Source organism: Phoenix dactylifera, unplaced genomic scaffold, assembly GCF_009389715.1.
Source record: "Phoenix dactylifera cultivar Barhee BC4 unplaced genomic scaffold, palm_55x_up_171113_PBpolish2nd_filt_p 000121F, whole genome shotgun sequence".
NCBI lineage: Eukaryota > Viridiplantae > Streptophyta > Magnoliopsida > Arecales > Arecaceae > Phoenix > Phoenix dactylifera.
The window spans coordinates 26,649-46,120 of NW_024067689.1; the positions used below are offsets into that span (position 1 = coordinate 26,649).

Consider the following 19,472-nt stretch of genomic DNA (forward strand, 5'->3'; position numbering starts at 1 on the left):
ATATATATATATATATTAAAAAATAAGATATATATATGCCTATTACATATACTTATGAGCAGTTGTCATATGTTTTATTCAACTTGAATTGTAAGTTTAAGCTCAAATTAGAGAGTTCGAATTCTCTCCTATGCATATTTTGTGCCGCATATATATATATATATATATATATATATATATATATATATATATATATATATATATATATATATATATATATATATATATATATAGGCGGCAACCTACTCATTTTAGATTGTAAAAAGAAAAATCACCCATATGAAATGTCTGACATGCCAAATATGTCTAGTATTTCAAATATAGTAGGCTGTGAGATGAATTATTGAGATGAGTATGTATTGTCTATCCAAACATTCGCAGCTCTTTACAATACAAAATATGCTCCGAGGATAATGCCAACTCCAAATTGGAATATCTTGGTTTCGAATATGGTAGAACAATTTGGGTCTATCATGGAAAAATTCTAATTCTATTTTTAGAAAAATAGTCGGTAGTGGTTGCAAGCTAGATATTGAATATTTTCGGCTTTTTAGAGTTAGTACCACTTGATCAACATAATAGGTTGGGCGTTGATTTGAATCCTAGGCCTGAAGTAAGTTTCCTAGCAAATAAAGTCAAGTTGGATCCAACCCGCTTGCTCTCCTTGCATGAATAAATGGTTCACATGGATCCCGAACTTCCATCTTATCCACCCCTTTCCTTCTGACAGGGTCTGGAAAAAGCTTGGATAAGTTAAAGAACTTCTAATATCAGCCACAGAACCTTTCATCCTCTGAAAAATCCATCAATTCAGATGTTGAAAGAAAATAAATGCTGCAAATAGATGATAGAGAATGCTTGCATCTAGGATACAGGTAGATAGATGCCTAAATACAAACACTATCTTGGAACTTTCCATCCATTCCATTCCAACCTTATCTTTACCCATCAATATGACTCTAAAATCTATTTTCTGCCATAAATATTTGTCATATTTGCAATATCTAAAATATTATCCGGCATACGCTTGTGCTTGTCTGATCTTCTTCCAAATATTTTCCATTCATTTATTTTTTGGTGGGTGAATCCGTAACTCCACGCCTAATATGGTGACTGGCTCAAGTAAACGGTCGGAAGGGCTCGCTCGTACGACGGATCTAGGTTTCCGTTTCGGGAACCAAAGCGGAAAAAAAAGGGAAGAGAACGGAAGGCGGACTGCGTGGATCCATTTCTCTTCCCTCACCCTATCTGTATATAAGTATACCCCCGCCGCCACCGATAACTCCGAGAAGAACAACCTTGTTGCCCTCCTCCTCTTCTGTCCGCCGCCGCCGCCGAGCTGCGGAAAGAGAAAGAAAGGAACCAAGAATAAGAAAATGGAGACTGTCGTTGTGTGATCCGTCCGATCTGATCGTTCGCTCGCTCGGTCGCTCGCTCGCGGACGATTCGACCGCCGCTGCCGCCATCGCCTGTGGGACTGGGATTTGGGAGGGTGCGTTCTTTTCCGCCTCTTGGGTCCGGGTTAGGGTTTGGTAGGGTCTGATGGCATCGGAGGATGTGAAGAGCACGAGCGAGTCCGCGGTTAAGACGATCGTGAATCTGGCGGAGGAAGCGAAGCTCGCCAGAGAGGGTGTCAGGGCTCCCGGGCACGCGATCCTCGGCATCTGCAAGTCGCTCGTGGCCGGCGGCGTCGCCGGTGGAGTGTGAGTTATTGAAAACTTCGCTTCTTCCAAATTTTCTTGGCAAACATTTCTCTTTTTCTTGATGATTTTTTTTTTAATTTTCCCCCTATATTCGCATTTTTTTAGTAACAAGTTGTGGTGATTTATTTATTTATTTTTTAAGTTTGATTTTCGAGTTCTTTTCACTGCAAATTTTCATGATATGTATATATTCCTTATCGGTTCTAAATTTTTAATTTTTTTAGTTGCTTCCTTGTTTGGTATTAAACCCTAACCAAGCTCTTGATTCTCGTCTTCGGTCACTAGCATCGTGGCATTCTGATAGCTGCTTTAGGATAATAATTTGTTGCTGAGATGGTAAACGGCTATTGACTATATCAACAACTATGCTGGGGGACATGGACATCTCATAACTTGTGATATCGTAGCCTACTAGGTCAACCCTCTCTGTTCAGATTGTTAATGTTTCTGGAACAACTTAGATCATCATAAATTATTTATCTGGTGGTTGTATTTTATGCATACACGATATATAGGAACATGGAGAAAAATATGTTTCACAAGAATTGTTTGCTGAAGTTAAGAAACAGATGGATGATTCTTGATGGAGTTGTGTCAGAGCAGGTTTATGCCCTAGGTATATGAATGCATATACTAAGATGTACCAGTCTAGTATGACATCAGACTAGGTAAGGAATCATGGCTTTTTGAACACTGCAAGAGAAACAATGATCAAAGGAGAGGAGTGGCGATTCTCATTATTTGCTGAAGCTTGCTATGTTGGTGGCATGAAAGCCATTCATCTTTAGCTTTTTTTCTTTTTTTTTCCCTGAAAAAGGGAGCTTTGGCACGCTTTTTATCATTTTTACGAGAAGCACACCTATAACTTTTGTTCCTCATGAAATTCCAAAACGTGCAATGCTGAGATATGAACAAGATGAAGTGTATATTGAAATTTGTGGAAACATTTGAAGTTAATTGTTTTTCTTTTATGAGTTTAAATTCTGTGGCAAATTAGACGTAAAATTACCCCAGATCCCTTGAATCTTTCCAAAAGTTATAATCTTGTAATGCAATGCATGTTGCTTTATTTGTACCAGCATCTAAAAGTACAATATGATAGTTGACATCCCAAATTATATGGTAATTTTGAACTTCTGCACCTTTTCCATGTAAACCGCTTTATATGGTTCCTCTGTTGGATGGTCAGCCGTCAAAAGTGGTTTGTCGGGAATATGTTCAGCAGGTCCAATTGGACTATTTTGCCGGTTTTGTACGGTCTGTGTCTGTTTTTGATCTTCATATGATCACATGATTTACTGACCTGTATTTTGCTACCATTTGTTCTCTGTTATCACCTTTGGCTTCTCATGCAATGATCCGGCAGACTAATTCTCCAAGTCTTTTGCATGAATGCATTCACCTATATGGTTCCTATATCCTTCCTCTAATGCAACAAGAAGGCAAATTTGTTAAAGCACAGATCCAAAACTTCCTTTTTCACTTAGAAGCCCTCACCATAGCATATTGATTAGGAATGACACTCTGTGCAGGAAATATACTTTGTCTTCATCTATTGATGTTGTCGTTTTCAGCATTCCGTTGACCTCTCCCATGATATTAAGTTTGAGAATCTAGAACCTATTGCCACTTAGTGACCTAAGTAAGCCTAGTGTTATAATTTGTCGTTTTGCATTAACATATATTTGGAATGTTGTTCCATATTAATAATGTTTTTCTGATAGCATGCTATTCCTTGCAAATTTCATTTTAGTGTGATGGGATTTGTGCAGGTCACGGACTGCTGTGGCTCCACTTGAGCGATTAAAAATCTTGCTTCAGGTACGTTTTTCTTTTCACTCTTTTCCTTTCTTTTCTTGGGTTTTTGACTACTGGTTGTTGTATATGGCATGTTCCTTCTTTCCTCCCAACTACTAAAATTGGTTCAGAAATTTTAATGTTAGCACATAGTCGATCATTAGTATTGCAGCATAATCTAATTTGGATTAAGCTCGAGTTCTTTGGCGTATTATTGCATGTCTCCTGAATGGGGTAGTTTGTTGAGTGTATCAGCTCAAACAATTTACATAATAATAAAGGATGGGAAGCTTTCTATGCGTGATGTTCCTGTTCTGGAGAATCTTGCTAGATTGTAATTTTAATGATGGCAATTTTTTCCCATAGACTAAGCCTTCTGTGTTTGTTTCCCTACCTGTCTCATAGGGAATAGAAGCTATATCAAATTATTAGTATATCTCCTCCTATTATGTCTAAAATTACAGAAATGCACTTGTGTACATTACATTAACAAAATGAATCATCCATTTTTTCATTTGCTGGTCATTATCTGGACTTGCTTTTAGAAATCTTTCTATATTTTGGTTGTGTATATTACATTAACAGAAGGAATAGTCTCTTTTTTTCCTTTGCTGGTAATTATCTGGACTTGCTTTTACAAATCCTTCTGTATTTTGGTCAAGATCCATCACGATATTCTGCCCCTTTTTTTCCAAGCTAAGATATACCTTTCAGTGTCATTGCAAGTATTTGAATGCAATAAAATGAATGAAACACTGGCCTTCGAGAAGATACTAAATTTATACAAATAAAAGCTTTTAATACCACAGGCTACTCATTATGAGTATGTTCTCTTTTGAACATTAAAGATGCTAACCTTTTATTCGCATTACATACTATAGAACCCCTTATAATTCTACTCCACATTAATTAGTTTAAGTCATGAAGCATGGTTGACCCAGGCAAGTCACTATGCTTTTGCCTAACACGAAAGACCTTGGCAGGAGAGCTGGTATTTAGGATTAAGATTTGATATTCAACGCAATATGTAGCTTGACTGTTTCTTTACTCCACATTTATGAAAGAGTAACAGAAGTGGTTGCAGTAGTTCTTTAGATAGATGAGCTTTAGTCATGATGGAACTGAACCTGGGGCCAGTCTTTAATCTCTTTACTCTTGTCGAAAATGAAGAAAATATTAAAATCAAGCACTGATATTATTATATTTTTGGAAGGACCGGTGTTAAAATAAGAAGATGAAATCAAGTTAAATTCTAAAATGAAATTGTGGAGGAAAGTTTATTACATATAAACATGGAGTATATGGACTTAAAATATATCTCTGTTGGACTAACATGTTTCAGTGGACTCTGGCTGTTTTGACAATTTGCAAAAAAAATCTTGCCATATCATCTGAACATCAAGATGGGCTTGAAGAAATTCTTTCTCATGCATACTCTTAATGTTCAATAGATCAATTTGCTCTTTAATGTTCAAGAGAAGCCTTTTGTGTTCTGTTTTTTAAATACTTTATAAAATGTGTTAACTAATCACTTTAATATTTCCTTGCATATGCATATATAATTGCATATGGACACAAAACTATGTGAAAACCATGGTTTCTGAAATATCGATTAAGGAGTATGCAAGACAAAGGTGGTTTTGATAATTGGTCTTCATATAGATGCTCGATAAGGTGAGTGCTAAAAGATTTTCTGTTGTTGAGATTCAAAAGCAAGTCACTCTAGGTGGGACATCGAGGAATTGGCAATTTTTTGCCTTGGAAACTTAGCTGTTAATTTCTAACAAACTAATTTTTCTTTATGCTTGATGTTGTTTTGATTTGCGAAATATTGATTTAGGAGTATATAAGACAAAGGTGGTCGTAATAATTTGTCTTCATTACAGATGCTTGATGGAGGTGAGTACTAAAAGATTTGCTGTTGTATGAGATTCCAAAGCAAGTGACTCTAGGTGGGACATCAAGGAATTGGCAAAAAATTTCCTTGAAAGCTTAGCAGTTAATTTTTAACAAACTATTTTGCCTTCTTTTATGGTCAACGTTGTTTTGATCCTTGACATCAATATCATTTAGAGAAGTTGAGAGATGGATTGAACTTACAAAATTGCGTTAAAATAGTTGGTTATATAAGACTTGATTAGTTACTGTCCCTTATTTCCTATTCGGAAGCAAGGAAGTACTGTGCATAAAAGAAATCTGTTCCATGATGATGAATAGTTGTTGGGAAATTAAGTAGGCTAGAGTAACTTCTTGTGACATTGAAGTCCTTGAGATATGTTTCAGATCAAGGTTCGCCGTAATGGTACTGAACCCCGTACCGGTACCGCACTAGTATAGACATACCGAGTGTCGGTACGGTATGGTATGCGGTATGTCAGGCGTACCGACATTGACATACCGATACCGGTACCCATCGGTATGGGTACGGTACCGACCGGTACAACATACCATGTTTTAGATAGTATTATTCTATTAATGGAAAATCACACAACTTATTGAGTGTCAGATATACATAATTACTATATAAAAATATCAAATAAAGACAATGTTTTACAAGTACATATTTTCTTTTGCTGTCGAAAATCTTCATATAATCGAACATTTAAAAGGCCTTGATATTTGTGTATGATATGGTCCTAGGCTCCTAGCAAAATTCTTTTATTCAAGGCTAAGCACGTTACATGGTGCTAGAGGGTTAAGCCACACAAACACATCATGCATGCATGATATATTCATATGTTGTTTTTTTAATTGGAAAGAGTATTTTATTGTGATGAAGAATTTATTGAGACAGTATGGGCATGTACAATGATGATCTAAAGTGGCAAGTAGTGGTACTTTAATCTTTGTTGAAGAATGTAGGAACAGGATGGAAAAACCTAAGGTGATATTGATGGAAGATGTGGTAAAGGATATGGAAAGGATTGAATAACATCTAAGGTAGCCAAAATTGGAATTTTTGAAGAATAAGGATTTATAGAGCCAGTGTGAAATACTTGGGGTGGATTGCTAGGATTTTGGCTGGAGTATATGAATATCTTGTGACAATGACATGTCATTTTGGCCTTTGTATTTGCAGTATTAATCATTTTAACTGTGTGGTATTGCTGGCAAAATGCAGGTCCAAAACCCTCACAATATAAAGTATAATGGAACGATTCAAGGCCTTAAGTATATATGGAGAACTGAAGGTGTTCGAGGACTATTCAAAGGCAATGGTACTAACTGTGCACGTATTGTCCCAAACTCGGCAGTCAAGTTCTTTAGCTATGAGCAAGCATCCAGGTATGATTGTGAAACACACCATCTCATTTTTGTATTAGCTAGATGAAAGTAATGCATGCTTTTATAAGCTTAAATTATTTCGAGGTACTGCTACATTGCTGTTTTGACTTCTATGTCTACTCTTGTTTCATGTTGTCTATCCTTTTGTGTTCTCTAGCATGGCAGACTGGCAGAGCACTGAAATCATGTAGTACAAATGCTTGAAATGCACTTAATGTTATGCTTCTCCTACATACAGTTGTTTGTTATCCTTAGATAAAGTTCAAATGGAGATTTGGGATAAATCTTGCTGCAGTCGAAGTTAAAGCATGGATCCCATGTCCTAGGTTTCTTGAATGGAATTAATAAGCAAAATCCTGGGACAAATGCAATGCAGACAGCAAGGCAACTAATTTCTTGACATTGTTGACGCATGATTACTCTTAGTTTGTGCGACAAATATGATGTACTATCTCTTAGTTGACACATGATTACTCTTAGTTTCTCGCTTTATCCCAGAGATAACAGCTCCTTTTACAGCATTAACAGCTAGATTATTGTATATGTGTGACTGTATGTGCAATACAAATTTCCCATGCATTGTTTATGGTCAAATTTTGCTAGAAGATGGAAGAAATGATTTTGTACATGGACATGCATGTGCAGAAGTTGTATGCTTCAGAACTCATGTGCTGGCTATGCATGCTTGTTAAAAGTTGATCTGGTCATTAAACAAGACACAATCTAATGAGTTCATATACAAGTATGGAATCCATTTGGTATTTATTAAGTAGTAAATTTATAAGATATATAAGACCAATTTATTTTCTTCCTCTTTCTTGCTAATATTTGAATTTTTTTGCAGTGGAATTTTGTGGCTTTACCGACGGCAATCAGGCAATGGTATGACCATCCTTTTCTTTCTAGGACCTTTTTAACATTATGCAGGCCATATTTTGTGAGGTTGTCAATGATTTATTAGCTAATATCATGTTACATTGCTTGTTTGTTTTGCAAACCTTCACTAATCCTGATATTTGAATGTTTATGCAAGACATGCCCCTTGCTCTAGCATGGCACATGTATCTATGCACATAAGCATGTAGACAAAGGCATGATCTTGTATGTCGAAGTTTTGGATCAATATTTACAGATATATAAATAATGGAAAACCAAGCTGTATTTAATAATTCTAAACACTTTATATTAATCTCTTCTTCCTTACAAAAAAAAAAGATAATGGCCACTTAAAGAAGTTCCAAACTTTTAGGTTTTTCTTTTTCTTTTTTCAGTTCTATGCATTCATCAGTGCTAGTTACAATTTTAATGGTGGTTAAGAACATTTTGACACTGTTCTATAGAAGGAATTAATGCTTTACTTTGCATTGGGTTTCTAGTTGCTGTAATTTGTTACACTTATGATATTTTGTGAAGTTGAAGTCTCAAATGATTGTATTCCTGCTGATATTTGTAATAATGGTCTAATGCCGATATTTGTAATCGCCCAATGCCGATATTTGTAATCGCCCAATGCCGATATTTGGAATCGCCTAATGCTTTGATTTGAGTACTATATTGATTAAAATTTGACACAACATTGTTGTTCTGGTGTATTATAGCACCACATACATGCTAAAGCAGCAGACAACTTGTCTTTTCATGTGATTTTCTTGTGTACAAATTAAATTCTTTTGGTGATAGTAAAGGAAGAGCTAGATCAGTAATATGTCAAATATTTGAACATGAGACTAAGTTTTGAGATATTTAAATGAACTTGCTGATTTTGTCTTAAATTTTTTAGTTTCTTTTTTGTCAGTAGTATGCACTCATTGAATTGTCAAACTGTTTCATTTTTAACTTATGCAGAAGATGCTCAACTCACTCCTGTATTGCGCCTTGGAGCTGGAGCATGTGCTGGAATCATTGCTATGTCTGCTACTTATCCTATGGACATGGTCCGGGGCAGGATAACTGTGCAGGTGCTGCTTCAGGTTTCCTCTAGTGAATTATTGTCATTAATTGTAACTCAAATAATTTGGTGCACTGCCTTTGGATCTGTGTGGTGAAAGTGTTGGGTCGTTTCTTGTTTTTCATTCCTCGCATTAATTCTTTCCTTTTCTATTTCTTTTTTGTTTCCCCCTGCAGACTGAAAAGTCCCCTTACCAATACAGAGGAATGTTTCATGCGCTAGGTACGGTCTATCGAGAGGAAGGCTTTCGTGCTCTGTACAGAGGCTGGCTTCCATCAGTAATAGGAGTGGTAGGTTCTCTCTCGACTACAGGGTCAAGAATCCTATTTCATCCATAGTTGAACTGCCAAAATTAATGGTTGGGTCTTAATGCAGTGTTGATATCATATTGGAAAACTTTTTTACAATGACTTACAGGTGTCCTGTTTTACATGTCTGGTATTTTATGCAAAAAACTGATATTTCTTCATGCCTCTGTCGGTAAAATTTAGTGGATGACTAGTTTTTTTTTTTTTTTTGTCTTACTTTTAGTAAATTGTTGTTTAAAAACTCCATTAGTAAAATATTCGATTTTAGCCATCCTATATGTATTTGACACAAATAAAAGCAAAATGCAGTCAACTTTACACTGTTAACATTTCCATGGAACATTCATATAATCATAGTTCAATAATGTGCTTGTTCTGCTGAAAAGTAAATGTTGCCTCATTAATTTCAAAAGGATTTAGTTTGATTGAATCCATATTTATAGTTGTCCCATTGATGCATTTAAATCTAACACCAAGGTCCCTCTCCAACCCTCCCCTCCCCTCTCTCTCTCATGATTCCCCCTCCCCCCTCTCCCTCCTTCCTTCCCTCCCTCCCTAGCCCCCTTCCCTGAAACTCTCTATCCCCCTACCCTACGTCCCTGACCTCCTCTCCCTTCTGAAACCCACTCTCTATCCCCCTACCCTAAGTCTCCGACCTCCTCCCACACCCCCACCCTCCTAAAAAAAAGAAAAATAAAACACACAGACACACTAATGTATGCACAAATCAGTGCATGTTTGCACAAACTTATATAAGATGTTAATCTATACACAAATTACACGCTTATATAGGTTCTTCTGGATGCTTAGACACCCATGTCATGTCTCTTAGCATTAATTTTTGTGTTTTTTGGAACTCAAATATTGTTTTTACTTGCAGATCCCATATGTGGGCCTCAACTTTGCTGTCTATGAATCCTTAAAAGATTGGTTAATCAAATCCAGGCCATTGGGTCTCATTGAAGACTCAGAGCTGAGTGTGGTGACAAAGCTTGCTTGCGGTGCTGTTGCTGGAACTGTTGGCCAGACTGTTGCCTACCCTCTTGATGTCATTCGTAGAAGAATGCAGATGGTGGGTTGGAACCATGCTGCTTCTGTTCTGACAGGCGAAGGAAGAAGCAAAGCACCATTGGAGTATAGTGGAATGGTTGATGCATTCAGGAAAACTGTGCATAATGAAGGCTTCGGGGCATTATACAAGGGCCTTGTTCCCAATTCAGTAAAGGTTAGTGTTTACAGAATCAGCTTAACAAAAGTTATCAGGTTGCCATCAAACCATGAGTCTCCTTGTTTAAAGAATCACACATTACATTTAAAGTATGTTTAAGTATAAATCTATTATACTTTGTTTCAGGTGGTGCCGTCCATTGCGATTGCATTTGTAACATATGAGGTTGTGAAGGATATTCTTGGAGTAGATATGAGACTATCAGATTGAAGCAAGAAAAATGGGGTCCAACACTCCAACTGCTATTTTGTAGGTGCTTTGACTGCTTTTTTTTTCTAGGTGGATGGTAGAAGATAGGAAAGCTGTTCAGTATTAAGGCCTCAATCCGTGTTGATATCCAACCAGTATTTCAGTACCTGTTGCCGGACATCTAGATTTCATCTCATCAACTTGAAGAATAAATTGGCTGTATGGCAGGGAGAGAATATGTGTAGCTTCCATGATATCCATTCACTCTATATTGAGATTGTTATGTCTGCTGTTTCGCTTCTCTGCTTGTCCATGTAGTATGGGCCATCTAGTTTTTTCTTTAATCCAGATGACAGCCATAGGTGTTCCCACCCTTAAATAAAAGCTACTATTATAATAAAAAATGCTGGTCTATTTATTTATTTATTTATTTTGTTAGAATCAATATGTAGTGTAAGCATGATGGTTCAAGAGGTATTTGCTTCCGTTTAATTCCCATTCTTAGTTTTTGGTCAGCGTATGAATTACCATGGTTGTAGTTGATATTTTTCTAATTTCTGCATGATTTTGATGTTCAGCCTCCTCTTAAAGACGTTAATTCCACTTTTCTTGTGGTTCTGGTAATTGACCATATGGCTGAAGTCTCGAGATCCTTTGGGATAGAGATTGTCCACCTCTCAATAAAAATATGTGGAGTTTTGAAGATTCTCGTGTGATGCATTAAAGTGCTTTCAGAAGTAACAGATGCAGATGAGCAAGAAAATACAGGCATCATTAAGTTTCCCTTCCCTGTGTGAGAGGGCAGTCCAGCACAACCATTCCTGGTGGCAGGAGTCAAGTCGGAAGGAAAGTTTGGGTTTTCCAGCTAGTCAAAACAACGATGCGAGGTAGTATAAGTTGAAGATGTCAGTTCAACTCAGCATAGGAAGCAGAGGTAGGAGGGAATCAGAGATAGCTCAGCGTAGGAAACAGATGTAGAGGATAATCAGAGAAGGCTAGAGGAGAGGGAAGAAATGCAACCTTTTTGGAAAGTATCTGTAAGGTTTCATGCGCGTATTATTAATGGGTCATGCGCAACTTATCTACCGCATTCAGAACTTCCAGTGGTTCGATGGCTCGTTGACACTTGCATTCCACTATCAAATAGAACAAGATCTTGTATGTACCTGTCGCTTCATTTAAGTTGCATAATTTAGATATTACAAGAGTAACTATACTTCTAGCAACTTAACTGTAGATGTATACGAACTACACTAGTTTATTATTTCTCTATAGAGAGCTACTAGAGTAACCTTGTCTCCAAAACTTATATTTTTACAGCACAATAACGGTAAATGAATTCGTGGTGCAAAAGAGGAAGGAGGCTTGGGAATTGCACTGTTATTTAAAGGGGCTTGGATATTGATTAGTGGATTAAGAGCTTCATGGATGAATCAGGTGAACAGTGTGAGACAAAAGATCTGTAGCTAAGGTTTCGCCTATTTGGAAGGGCATCAGTAAGGAGCTCGATACATTTTGGAACAAGGAGCTTGATACATTTTGGAATACCACATGGGTAATGGAAAAAATATTCGATTCTAGGACTCATGGGCAGGCTTGATACCAAGGTTGTCAAGACTACTGTCATTTGACAATTGAACTGGAGAAATGTGAGATGGAATAATAAACTGTCTAGTCGACACTCTCTTCAAAAATCTAGATAACTTGAATTGATGCAGGATCCTTGTTTACCTTCAGCCTTCAAGACTAGCAGATGCTCCAATATGGAAGCTAACTGATAATGGCACCTTCATTATGGACTCTAGTCACAGGTGCATTGACAATGAGGGTTTACTCTATCCTTACTACAAAGCTGTTCACAAAGCTTCTGTGCCAAAGAAAGTTTGCACCGAAAAACAGATTGCACACGGGGAAGATCCTTGCTAAAAAAAGGTTGGAGGTTGAGCTCTGATTGTCCATTTTGTAGAGCTAGCTTAGAAATAGTGTTGGATATTTCTATTAGGTGCTCGTTCTCTTTTTTTGGTGAATATTAGGTGCTCGTTCTCTACAAGCATTTGGTTTGCTTGAATTTTGCCCTTCAATCTGGATGGTCAACCCCTGAACCTTCATGCCCTATGGACTTCCCAGAGATGCAAGCAGTCAGTCCATCTATTAGAACATGGGATCAATTTCTTATGGCTCTTACCTGTCAAATTGGGCACGAAAGAAAAGCAAGGATCTCCCTTATGAAGAGTCTGTTTATCAGCATTGTTTTCAGCAAAAAAAACACCACACCTTCCGGTTTGGTGGCAAATTTTATGTTTGGATAAAATGATAGACAGTCGCAGAAAGCTCGGGAGCTCTCTGGCTCCATTGATGACTGTTAACACTAATGAACCTTCACCACCATTGTGGTTTCATCTCTTTCCCTACATTTTTTTTTTCTCTTTCATGTTTTTTTCCTGTAAACTCTCATCTTTATACATATTGATATATAAATTTGTTGGAAGCACCTCACTTCCCTCATTATTTCCCAAAAATTATAAATGAATTCTTGCAATTTGAAAGGAAACACCTTCAGTATCTCAGAGAAAAGTTCGCTTCTTATCATGTCCCCCAGCATGCCAGTCACATTCACTGTCTGTAAGACCATATGAGTTGCGGGAGCATGCCTCAGCTAACCTCGGCGTTCTCAATTGATGGTTTTTTTAATGATTTGGCGCCGAGCTAAACCACAGCCTCCATTCTCTTCTCATGTGAGTGCATTTCAACAGGCAGGGAGAATGGCAATCTCACTGGTTATCCAAATCAGTGAAAGAAGAGATGGGGAAAACAAGGAATTTTACAATGAACGTCCAGTTCTCTTGAGCATTGCAGAGAGGTATTGGAAAAGACAATCGCACTTCTCGCGGTGGTATTCAATCAATAAACATAACTGCTTTATGGCCTCCCTTTTCTCATCATTCTTGGCCAGCATCTCCTCTTCCTTCTCCTTCACCCTCTTCTCCAGATCCTCCATCTTCTTCTCAGACTCATGCATACTTTTCATCAACTTCTCCATGCCTTTTTCCTTCTCAGCCAACTTAGCTCCTAAATTCCCTGCCTCATCTTTTAACATCAAGATCATCCCATCCTTGCTTTCCAATCTCACTGTCAGCTCATGTTTCTCTTTCGTCAGCATTTCCTTCTCATAAAGCTGCTCCTCCAACTTACTCTTCAGGATCTTTAGCTCTTCTGTACATATTAATAATTTACTGAGGATCCGACTGTGTTCTGGTTCAAAGAGGGTTTCTAGCTCATGTAGTCTCATATCCAAAGGCAAAATCTCAGAGTTGACGGCTGTTTTCACTCTTATGAGCTCATTTTCTAAGATATCCAACTTTTTGACAGATGTGTACATCTGTTCCTCAAGTTCTGTGCATTTCTCCTGCAGAACTTCCACCATCTTCTTATGTTTTTCTTCTTTCTCCTTCTTTTCAGTTTCATTTATTTCAAGCTTCTGGTTTGATAGGTGGAGCTGGACTTTGAGTGTTTGAACTTGTCCGTGCAACTTCGCAATCTCTTTATTGGCCTGTGCTCTTTCTGTTTCAGAAAGTGAGACTTTTTCGAAGAGTTCATTACGATTCTCCACCAAATTGCTAATTTGTTTCTTCTGCTCTTTGCTAACAGTCTCTGCACTATGCAATTTTGCATGTAACTCCCAATACTGATCTGTGAATTGCTTGCATGTCTTAAGCAATTGACGGAAGCTACTGCTCAGCTCTTCCAGCATAGTTTCCTGAATGGAAATTTTACTAATTGCCTTGTTTTCTAAGTCGTTCATCAAAATCTGATTTTCTGAGCATCCATCCCTAATAATTTTCATCTTTTCTTCCACTTTGTTTTTCTGGTTGTGCAGCAAATCTAGCTCCATTTGAAGTTCATTTGCATGGATGGATGCTTCCTTCAGTGCTACAAGCTTCTCACTGAGAGATAACACTTCGGCTCTTGTTTCTTCCAGCCTTCTCTCCAGATCAGTGTTTTTATTGTACACATCTTCATTATTTTGTTGCAGCATGTACTTTTCTTCCCTCAACTGTTGCAGCTCGATTTCTAGTTTCTTAACATTACACTCTGCCTGCTCTAACTCTGAGCTCAATGCATTTTATTCCTCCCCTGCAGCTCCAATTTCTCTATTCCGATCAGTCAATTGGAGATTCATTGTTTCCAATTTAACATTCAGGTCATCAATTTCAATCTGCAACCGAGATTTACCAGATATTAGTTGTTCTGCTTCAGCCTTTAGGCCATCGATGATCTTCTCAGCCACCTCCAGCTTGCTTTTGTGCTCCTGCAGTATCGAATTTTTCTCATTCAACTGTTTCAGCTCATTCTCTAGTTCCTTATTGCAAGCATCTGCCTGCTTTAACTCTCTCATAGCCCTTGAATTTTTTGAGGTCAATGTGTTAATTTCGTCTGCTGCAGCTCAAAGTTCTTTGTTCAGACCAGTCACTTGGAGACTGGCTCCTTCCAATTCCAGACCCAGGTCATTGAGTTTGACAAGCAATTGAGATTTATCATTTTCTAGTTGTTCTATTTGAGCTTCCAAATCAATCAAATTGATTTCAGCCTGCTCTGTTTTGCTTGAAAGTGCTAGATTTTCTGTGGTCAATGAGTGCATCTCATCATTTGTTGCCTCCAAGCTCTGCTTCAACTCAGATGCTTCCTGGGTTCTAGCTTTCAGTTCCTGCCTCAGGTCCTCATAATTAAGCAACAACTGGAAGTTCATATTCTTTATATTTTCTATTTCCATCATCAAGATTTGTTCTTTATCCCGTGCTTCTTGAGCCTTTTCAACAGCTTCCTTATCCTCGGATTTCAAAGCACAAAGTTCCTCATTTTTAGCTTTTATTTGCTGGTGCAGATCATCGACAATATCCTGCAATTTTGCTCGTTCATCTTTTAACACTTCAGAGTCCATTGTCAGATTTTTAATGGTGTACTCAGCCTCTTGTATCTGAGACGATGACCTTACAATCTCCAAAGCTCTCTTCTCTTCTTCACTTGCTGCCAACTGCTGGTTCAGTTCATCTCCTTTTCTCTGAGAACCATCCAGCTTAAGTTTCAAACTTTCCTTCCCAGACAACAACCGCTTCTTCTCTAAAGACGGCCTATCAGCAGTCAATTTCTGGTTCTTAATGGTATTCTCAGCCTCTTCTTGCATCTGATATGAGGACCTTAGAATCTCAGACTCCAAACCTCCCTTCTCTTTTTCACTAGTTGCCAATCTCTGGTTCAGCTCATCCCCATTTTTCTGAGAGTCCTCCAGCTTAAGTTTCAAATTTTCATTCTCAGACAACAACTGTTCATTCTCAGTAGACAGCCTATCACATTCATCTCTGAGGTCTGCCAAAGCTTTCTCTGCCTCCTGTATCTTGCTCCAAAATATGAAGCTTTCAGATCTCAATGCTTCCTTTTCTTTATTTGTATTACTTAATTGGTGAATAAAAGAATCCACCAGCTGAGCTCTCTCTTCCATTTCTTGCTTCAATTCTCTATTATCAGATGCCAATTTGGATATCTCATCTTTCATCTGTTCATTTTCAAGTCTACATTCTTCTATATCTTTTTCTGCGTCATGCTCAGTTTGCAAGATTTTGACATTCTCAGCCATGGATTGGAGATTGTTCTCCAATTTTTCAACTACTGCTTGCCTTTCTGCTAAATTAGCTGAGGGTCTTTCAAAATCAGAAAGATTTGCAGACATTGTTGCAGCTCCAGCCTGCAGCTCAGTCTTTCTCCTTTTTGCATCCTCCAACTGTTCCTGCAAAGTTATGAAATCCTCTAATGAGGTCTGCACTTCCACATTCCCTTCTTGAATCTTGCTTGATCTTTCCTTATTAGAAATTTCATCCGGTCCCAAATCTGCTGAGTCTGATTCAGAAGAACCAAAAGTAGATGAAAAGCTTTCTTTGCCACTTTCATGATGAACTTTCTTCTTTAACTTCGTAGACAAACTGTCGTAATGTTCAAAGAGAGTTTGGTAGCCATTGTGAAAATCCTTGATAAGGGAAGCTAGTCCAGACTTGTTAAATGAATTTGCAGATGCATAACTCCCCTTCTCACTTATCAGCTTCATTATTTTCTCCATATTCTTCTCAATGTCTGCAACATGAAAAATATAACTGTTCTACTCACACTTGTTTTTTTGAAAAAAAAAGGTGCAATTGCATGGGAAAGAACCCCAGGTTAACTGAAATATACAATACCAGACTGTGGAACAATTGGAATATGTTTACATGTCAAAACTGGACAAACTGATAATGGAAATAACCATATGACAGCAACAGTCTTGTAGATTGTAGTTAATAAATTTTTAAAAAATGACAATAAATACTCGCACTTATTGTAAGAAAATATAAAATATATAAATAAATCAACCTCATCTTATGATCTTAAGCTTTTAGGATAAGTGGCGATTTCAACATGGTATCAGAGCAGAGGTCCTGAGTTCGAACCCTGTCTCCGCACTCTTTGATCCCATTATTAAAAAATTTCATATGTTGGGCTCATCCTTTAAAGAGAAGTCCGGCCCACATGTAAGGAAGAGTGTAAGAAAATATAATATATATAAATAAATCTATCTCATCTATAAGCTTAAGCTTGTAGGAAAAGTGGTGATTTCAACCCTTATATCAGAGATTAATCAAGAGAGAAGCTGGAAACATAGCCTGGCATCTTTTTGATCAATCTCAGCAAAAAAAAAAAAAGGATTTCTTTCAAAGGATTAAGAATGTAGTATGCAGACCTTATGCAGAAGCAGTACCTTTCTTGTTCTTCAATATTTCTGACTTTCTAGCAGCAATGCGGGTCCCAAATATGGAAGAAAAGAATTTCCTAAATCTGTGTCTCCTCTTCATCTCTAAAATCTTAGCTTCAATTAGAACCACCTCATAGTAGTCTCTAAGCAAAACTTATTTCTATTAACTTGTCTGTGTTTGAGCACATACGCACCAGGAATCTGAAAGATACAAGAAAATAAGTCTTTTCCAGGACAAGTATATGATAGCTGCATTCATATTTTTCATGCTATAAACTGCATGAGTAACAAATTGGCTCATAGAGTGAAACTAACATATAGAGAAAATTATCAAAAATTCATTGAAATTGATTTTCCTTTTTTTTTTCCCGGGTGAAATGAACAGTTAAACGCACCATAAAATGCAGGGACAGCAAAATTTACAGAGACAGGTAAACAATGCCCCAAAAAGTTCCAATTATTACAATATGAGATGTCTTTCAATTCTACAGACTAAATAAAAGCTCATGTCAATTTTACTGCATACGAGATAGTTAACAGGCTTTCCATTTAAAAAATAGAATGCAGTAAGAAGATTCATTAACATGATAAAAATTCATGGTGAGCAGGGTATTAAGCATTTTAGAATGTTTGCCAATGAAACCTAGAAAGAAAGAAAACGTGCTGGCTGGTGAGCAGAAAACAAAATGTTAACACCTCAACTCTGCTTTCCACAGAAAGAATATACAGGAGAAATTTATGCTCTCCTGTAAATCTTAAACCAGAACAAGGAGGTTTGGTAGTGGTGGGGAAAAGTTGAAAGAAAAAGTATCCTTTCATATGGAAATTATGTTCTGCTTAGAGTCCTCGGAGCTCTGGATATGTGGCTGATTAGGTCATCCTCGTCATGGTTAAGATCTTGAATGACATCCATATCACCATTTTCTACCTGGCTCCTTCTTCGATTTTTGTATCTTGTGTTGTATTATTCATCAAATTCAATTATTTTCTAGCAGAAACAAGAAAGCCATCCCACAGTATAAGAAATTTGCCAACACATAGCTTTTTTATGGTACTTTATTGTTACTTTAGTTTTGATGTTTTACATAACTCTAGACATCAAATCCAATGGTTTGAACCATAACCTGTGTCAAAATGTCTCTTTTCATTGAAGACAACTCAAGATAGTCCAACCAACCCTGATGTCCCATGATAAATGGATCAAGTTCTGCAAAACTGGCAAGGGACATCCGGGTATGGGTGCTTGATGAAGAAGGAATTAGATCTAAAGAATAACAAGCATTTGATCAAGAGGATTGTTGGTAGTGGTCAATTTCTGTTGCCTTTGGGAGATTTTATCTGTATCATTTTTTTGCAATGAATTACTAAGTGTGGTTGTCAAACAAGCTCAACAATGTGTAATAAGGCAAGTCCTGTGTAAATAGAATTTTATTCTGTAAGCAATTCTACACTCAATCGAGGAAAGATTGTTTTTCACAGTATAACAACTAAAACGGATCTAAAAGTACTCAATAAGTTTTTTGACTTCTTACTGTAGTTAAAAATTGAGAAACTCATACAAATACTAACATAATAAGATAGCTATCGCACTAAGCTATGTTAGTCTCAAGGGTCAGATAAGTCATGGATCTACAATACAAATTGCTTTTCACTGAAAGTTGCTGCATGTGTACATGGTTCTAAGGTTTGATCACGACCAATTTGAAACACACCTAGTTTCAGAGTCCTGCTCAGTTTCAGTCAGTTTGAACTAACTTAAGTGGTTTTAGCCTTTTTTTTCCCAAATTTGATTGGTCTTGATTCTCTCCCTCACCCCCTCCTCTCTCTCTCTCTCTCTCTCTCTCTGTGTATGTATCTCTCTCCTTGTGTGCTCATGTACATATTTTTGTGTTTGTGACTTGTGAATGTGCGGGTTCACACAGCCAGTGGAGACATTTCTGATAAAAAAGAAGGATCCCTTTTTGTGTGGTTCATTCTAGTGACAGCAATCCTAGTTTTATTATCACTTCCAGTACTGGCAGGGGTAATTACTATGTTATTAACTGATTGAAACTTTAATACGACCTTCTCCGGTGCGAGCATGCACAAGATCTTGTGAGGATTTTCAAGGAGCATCATGTTGCTGGAATGGAGAGGCTTGGAGGACTGAATTCAGGACGAGATTGACAGCATCATTGCAGTGAAAAGCTTGAAAGGTTCTATTAAGATGACCACTATAATACTATTATTGGCTTTC

General features: G+C 37.3%; 1 protein-coding gene and 1 pseudogene across 1 annotated transcript; one reads left to right on the forward strand and one right to left on the reverse strand.

The window, feature by feature from the left end:
• The first annotated feature begins 1,146 nt into the window (after positions 1-1,146).
• On the forward strand, positions 1,147-10,884 carry LOC103713472 (mitochondrial adenine nucleotide transporter ADNT1-like). Its single transcript, XM_008800414.4, has 8 exons — positions 1,147-1,703; positions 3,476-3,524; positions 6,622-6,785; positions 7,630-7,667; positions 8,631-8,743; positions 8,910-9,023; positions 9,922-10,266; positions 10,396-10,884. The coding sequence occupies exons 1-8, from the start codon at positions 1,543-1,545 to the stop codon at positions 10,477-10,479; spliced, it is 1,068 nt and encodes a 355-aa protein (XP_008798636.1). The 5' UTR covers positions 1,147-1,542; the 3' UTR covers positions 10,480-10,884.
• Positions 10,780-16,568, reverse strand: LOC103713503 (annotated as a pseudogene).
• Positions 16,569-19,472: the final 2,904 nt, after the last annotated feature.

Bases quoted from the DNA above. Each gene is read 5' to 3' on its own strand.
- LOC103713472 (XM_008800414.4), top strand. From the start codon at position 1,543: ATGGCATCGGAGGATGTGAAGAGCACGAGCGAGTCCGCGGTTAAGACG. The intron at 1,704-3,475 runs GTGAGTTATTGA...GGATTTGTGCAG, and splicing joins GGCGGCGTCGCCGGTGGAGT to GTCACGGACTGCTGTGGCTC. The intron at 10,267-10,395 runs GTTAGTGTTTAC...ACTTTGTTTCAG, and splicing joins TTGTTCCCAATTCAGTAAAG to GTGGTGCCGTCCATTGCGAT.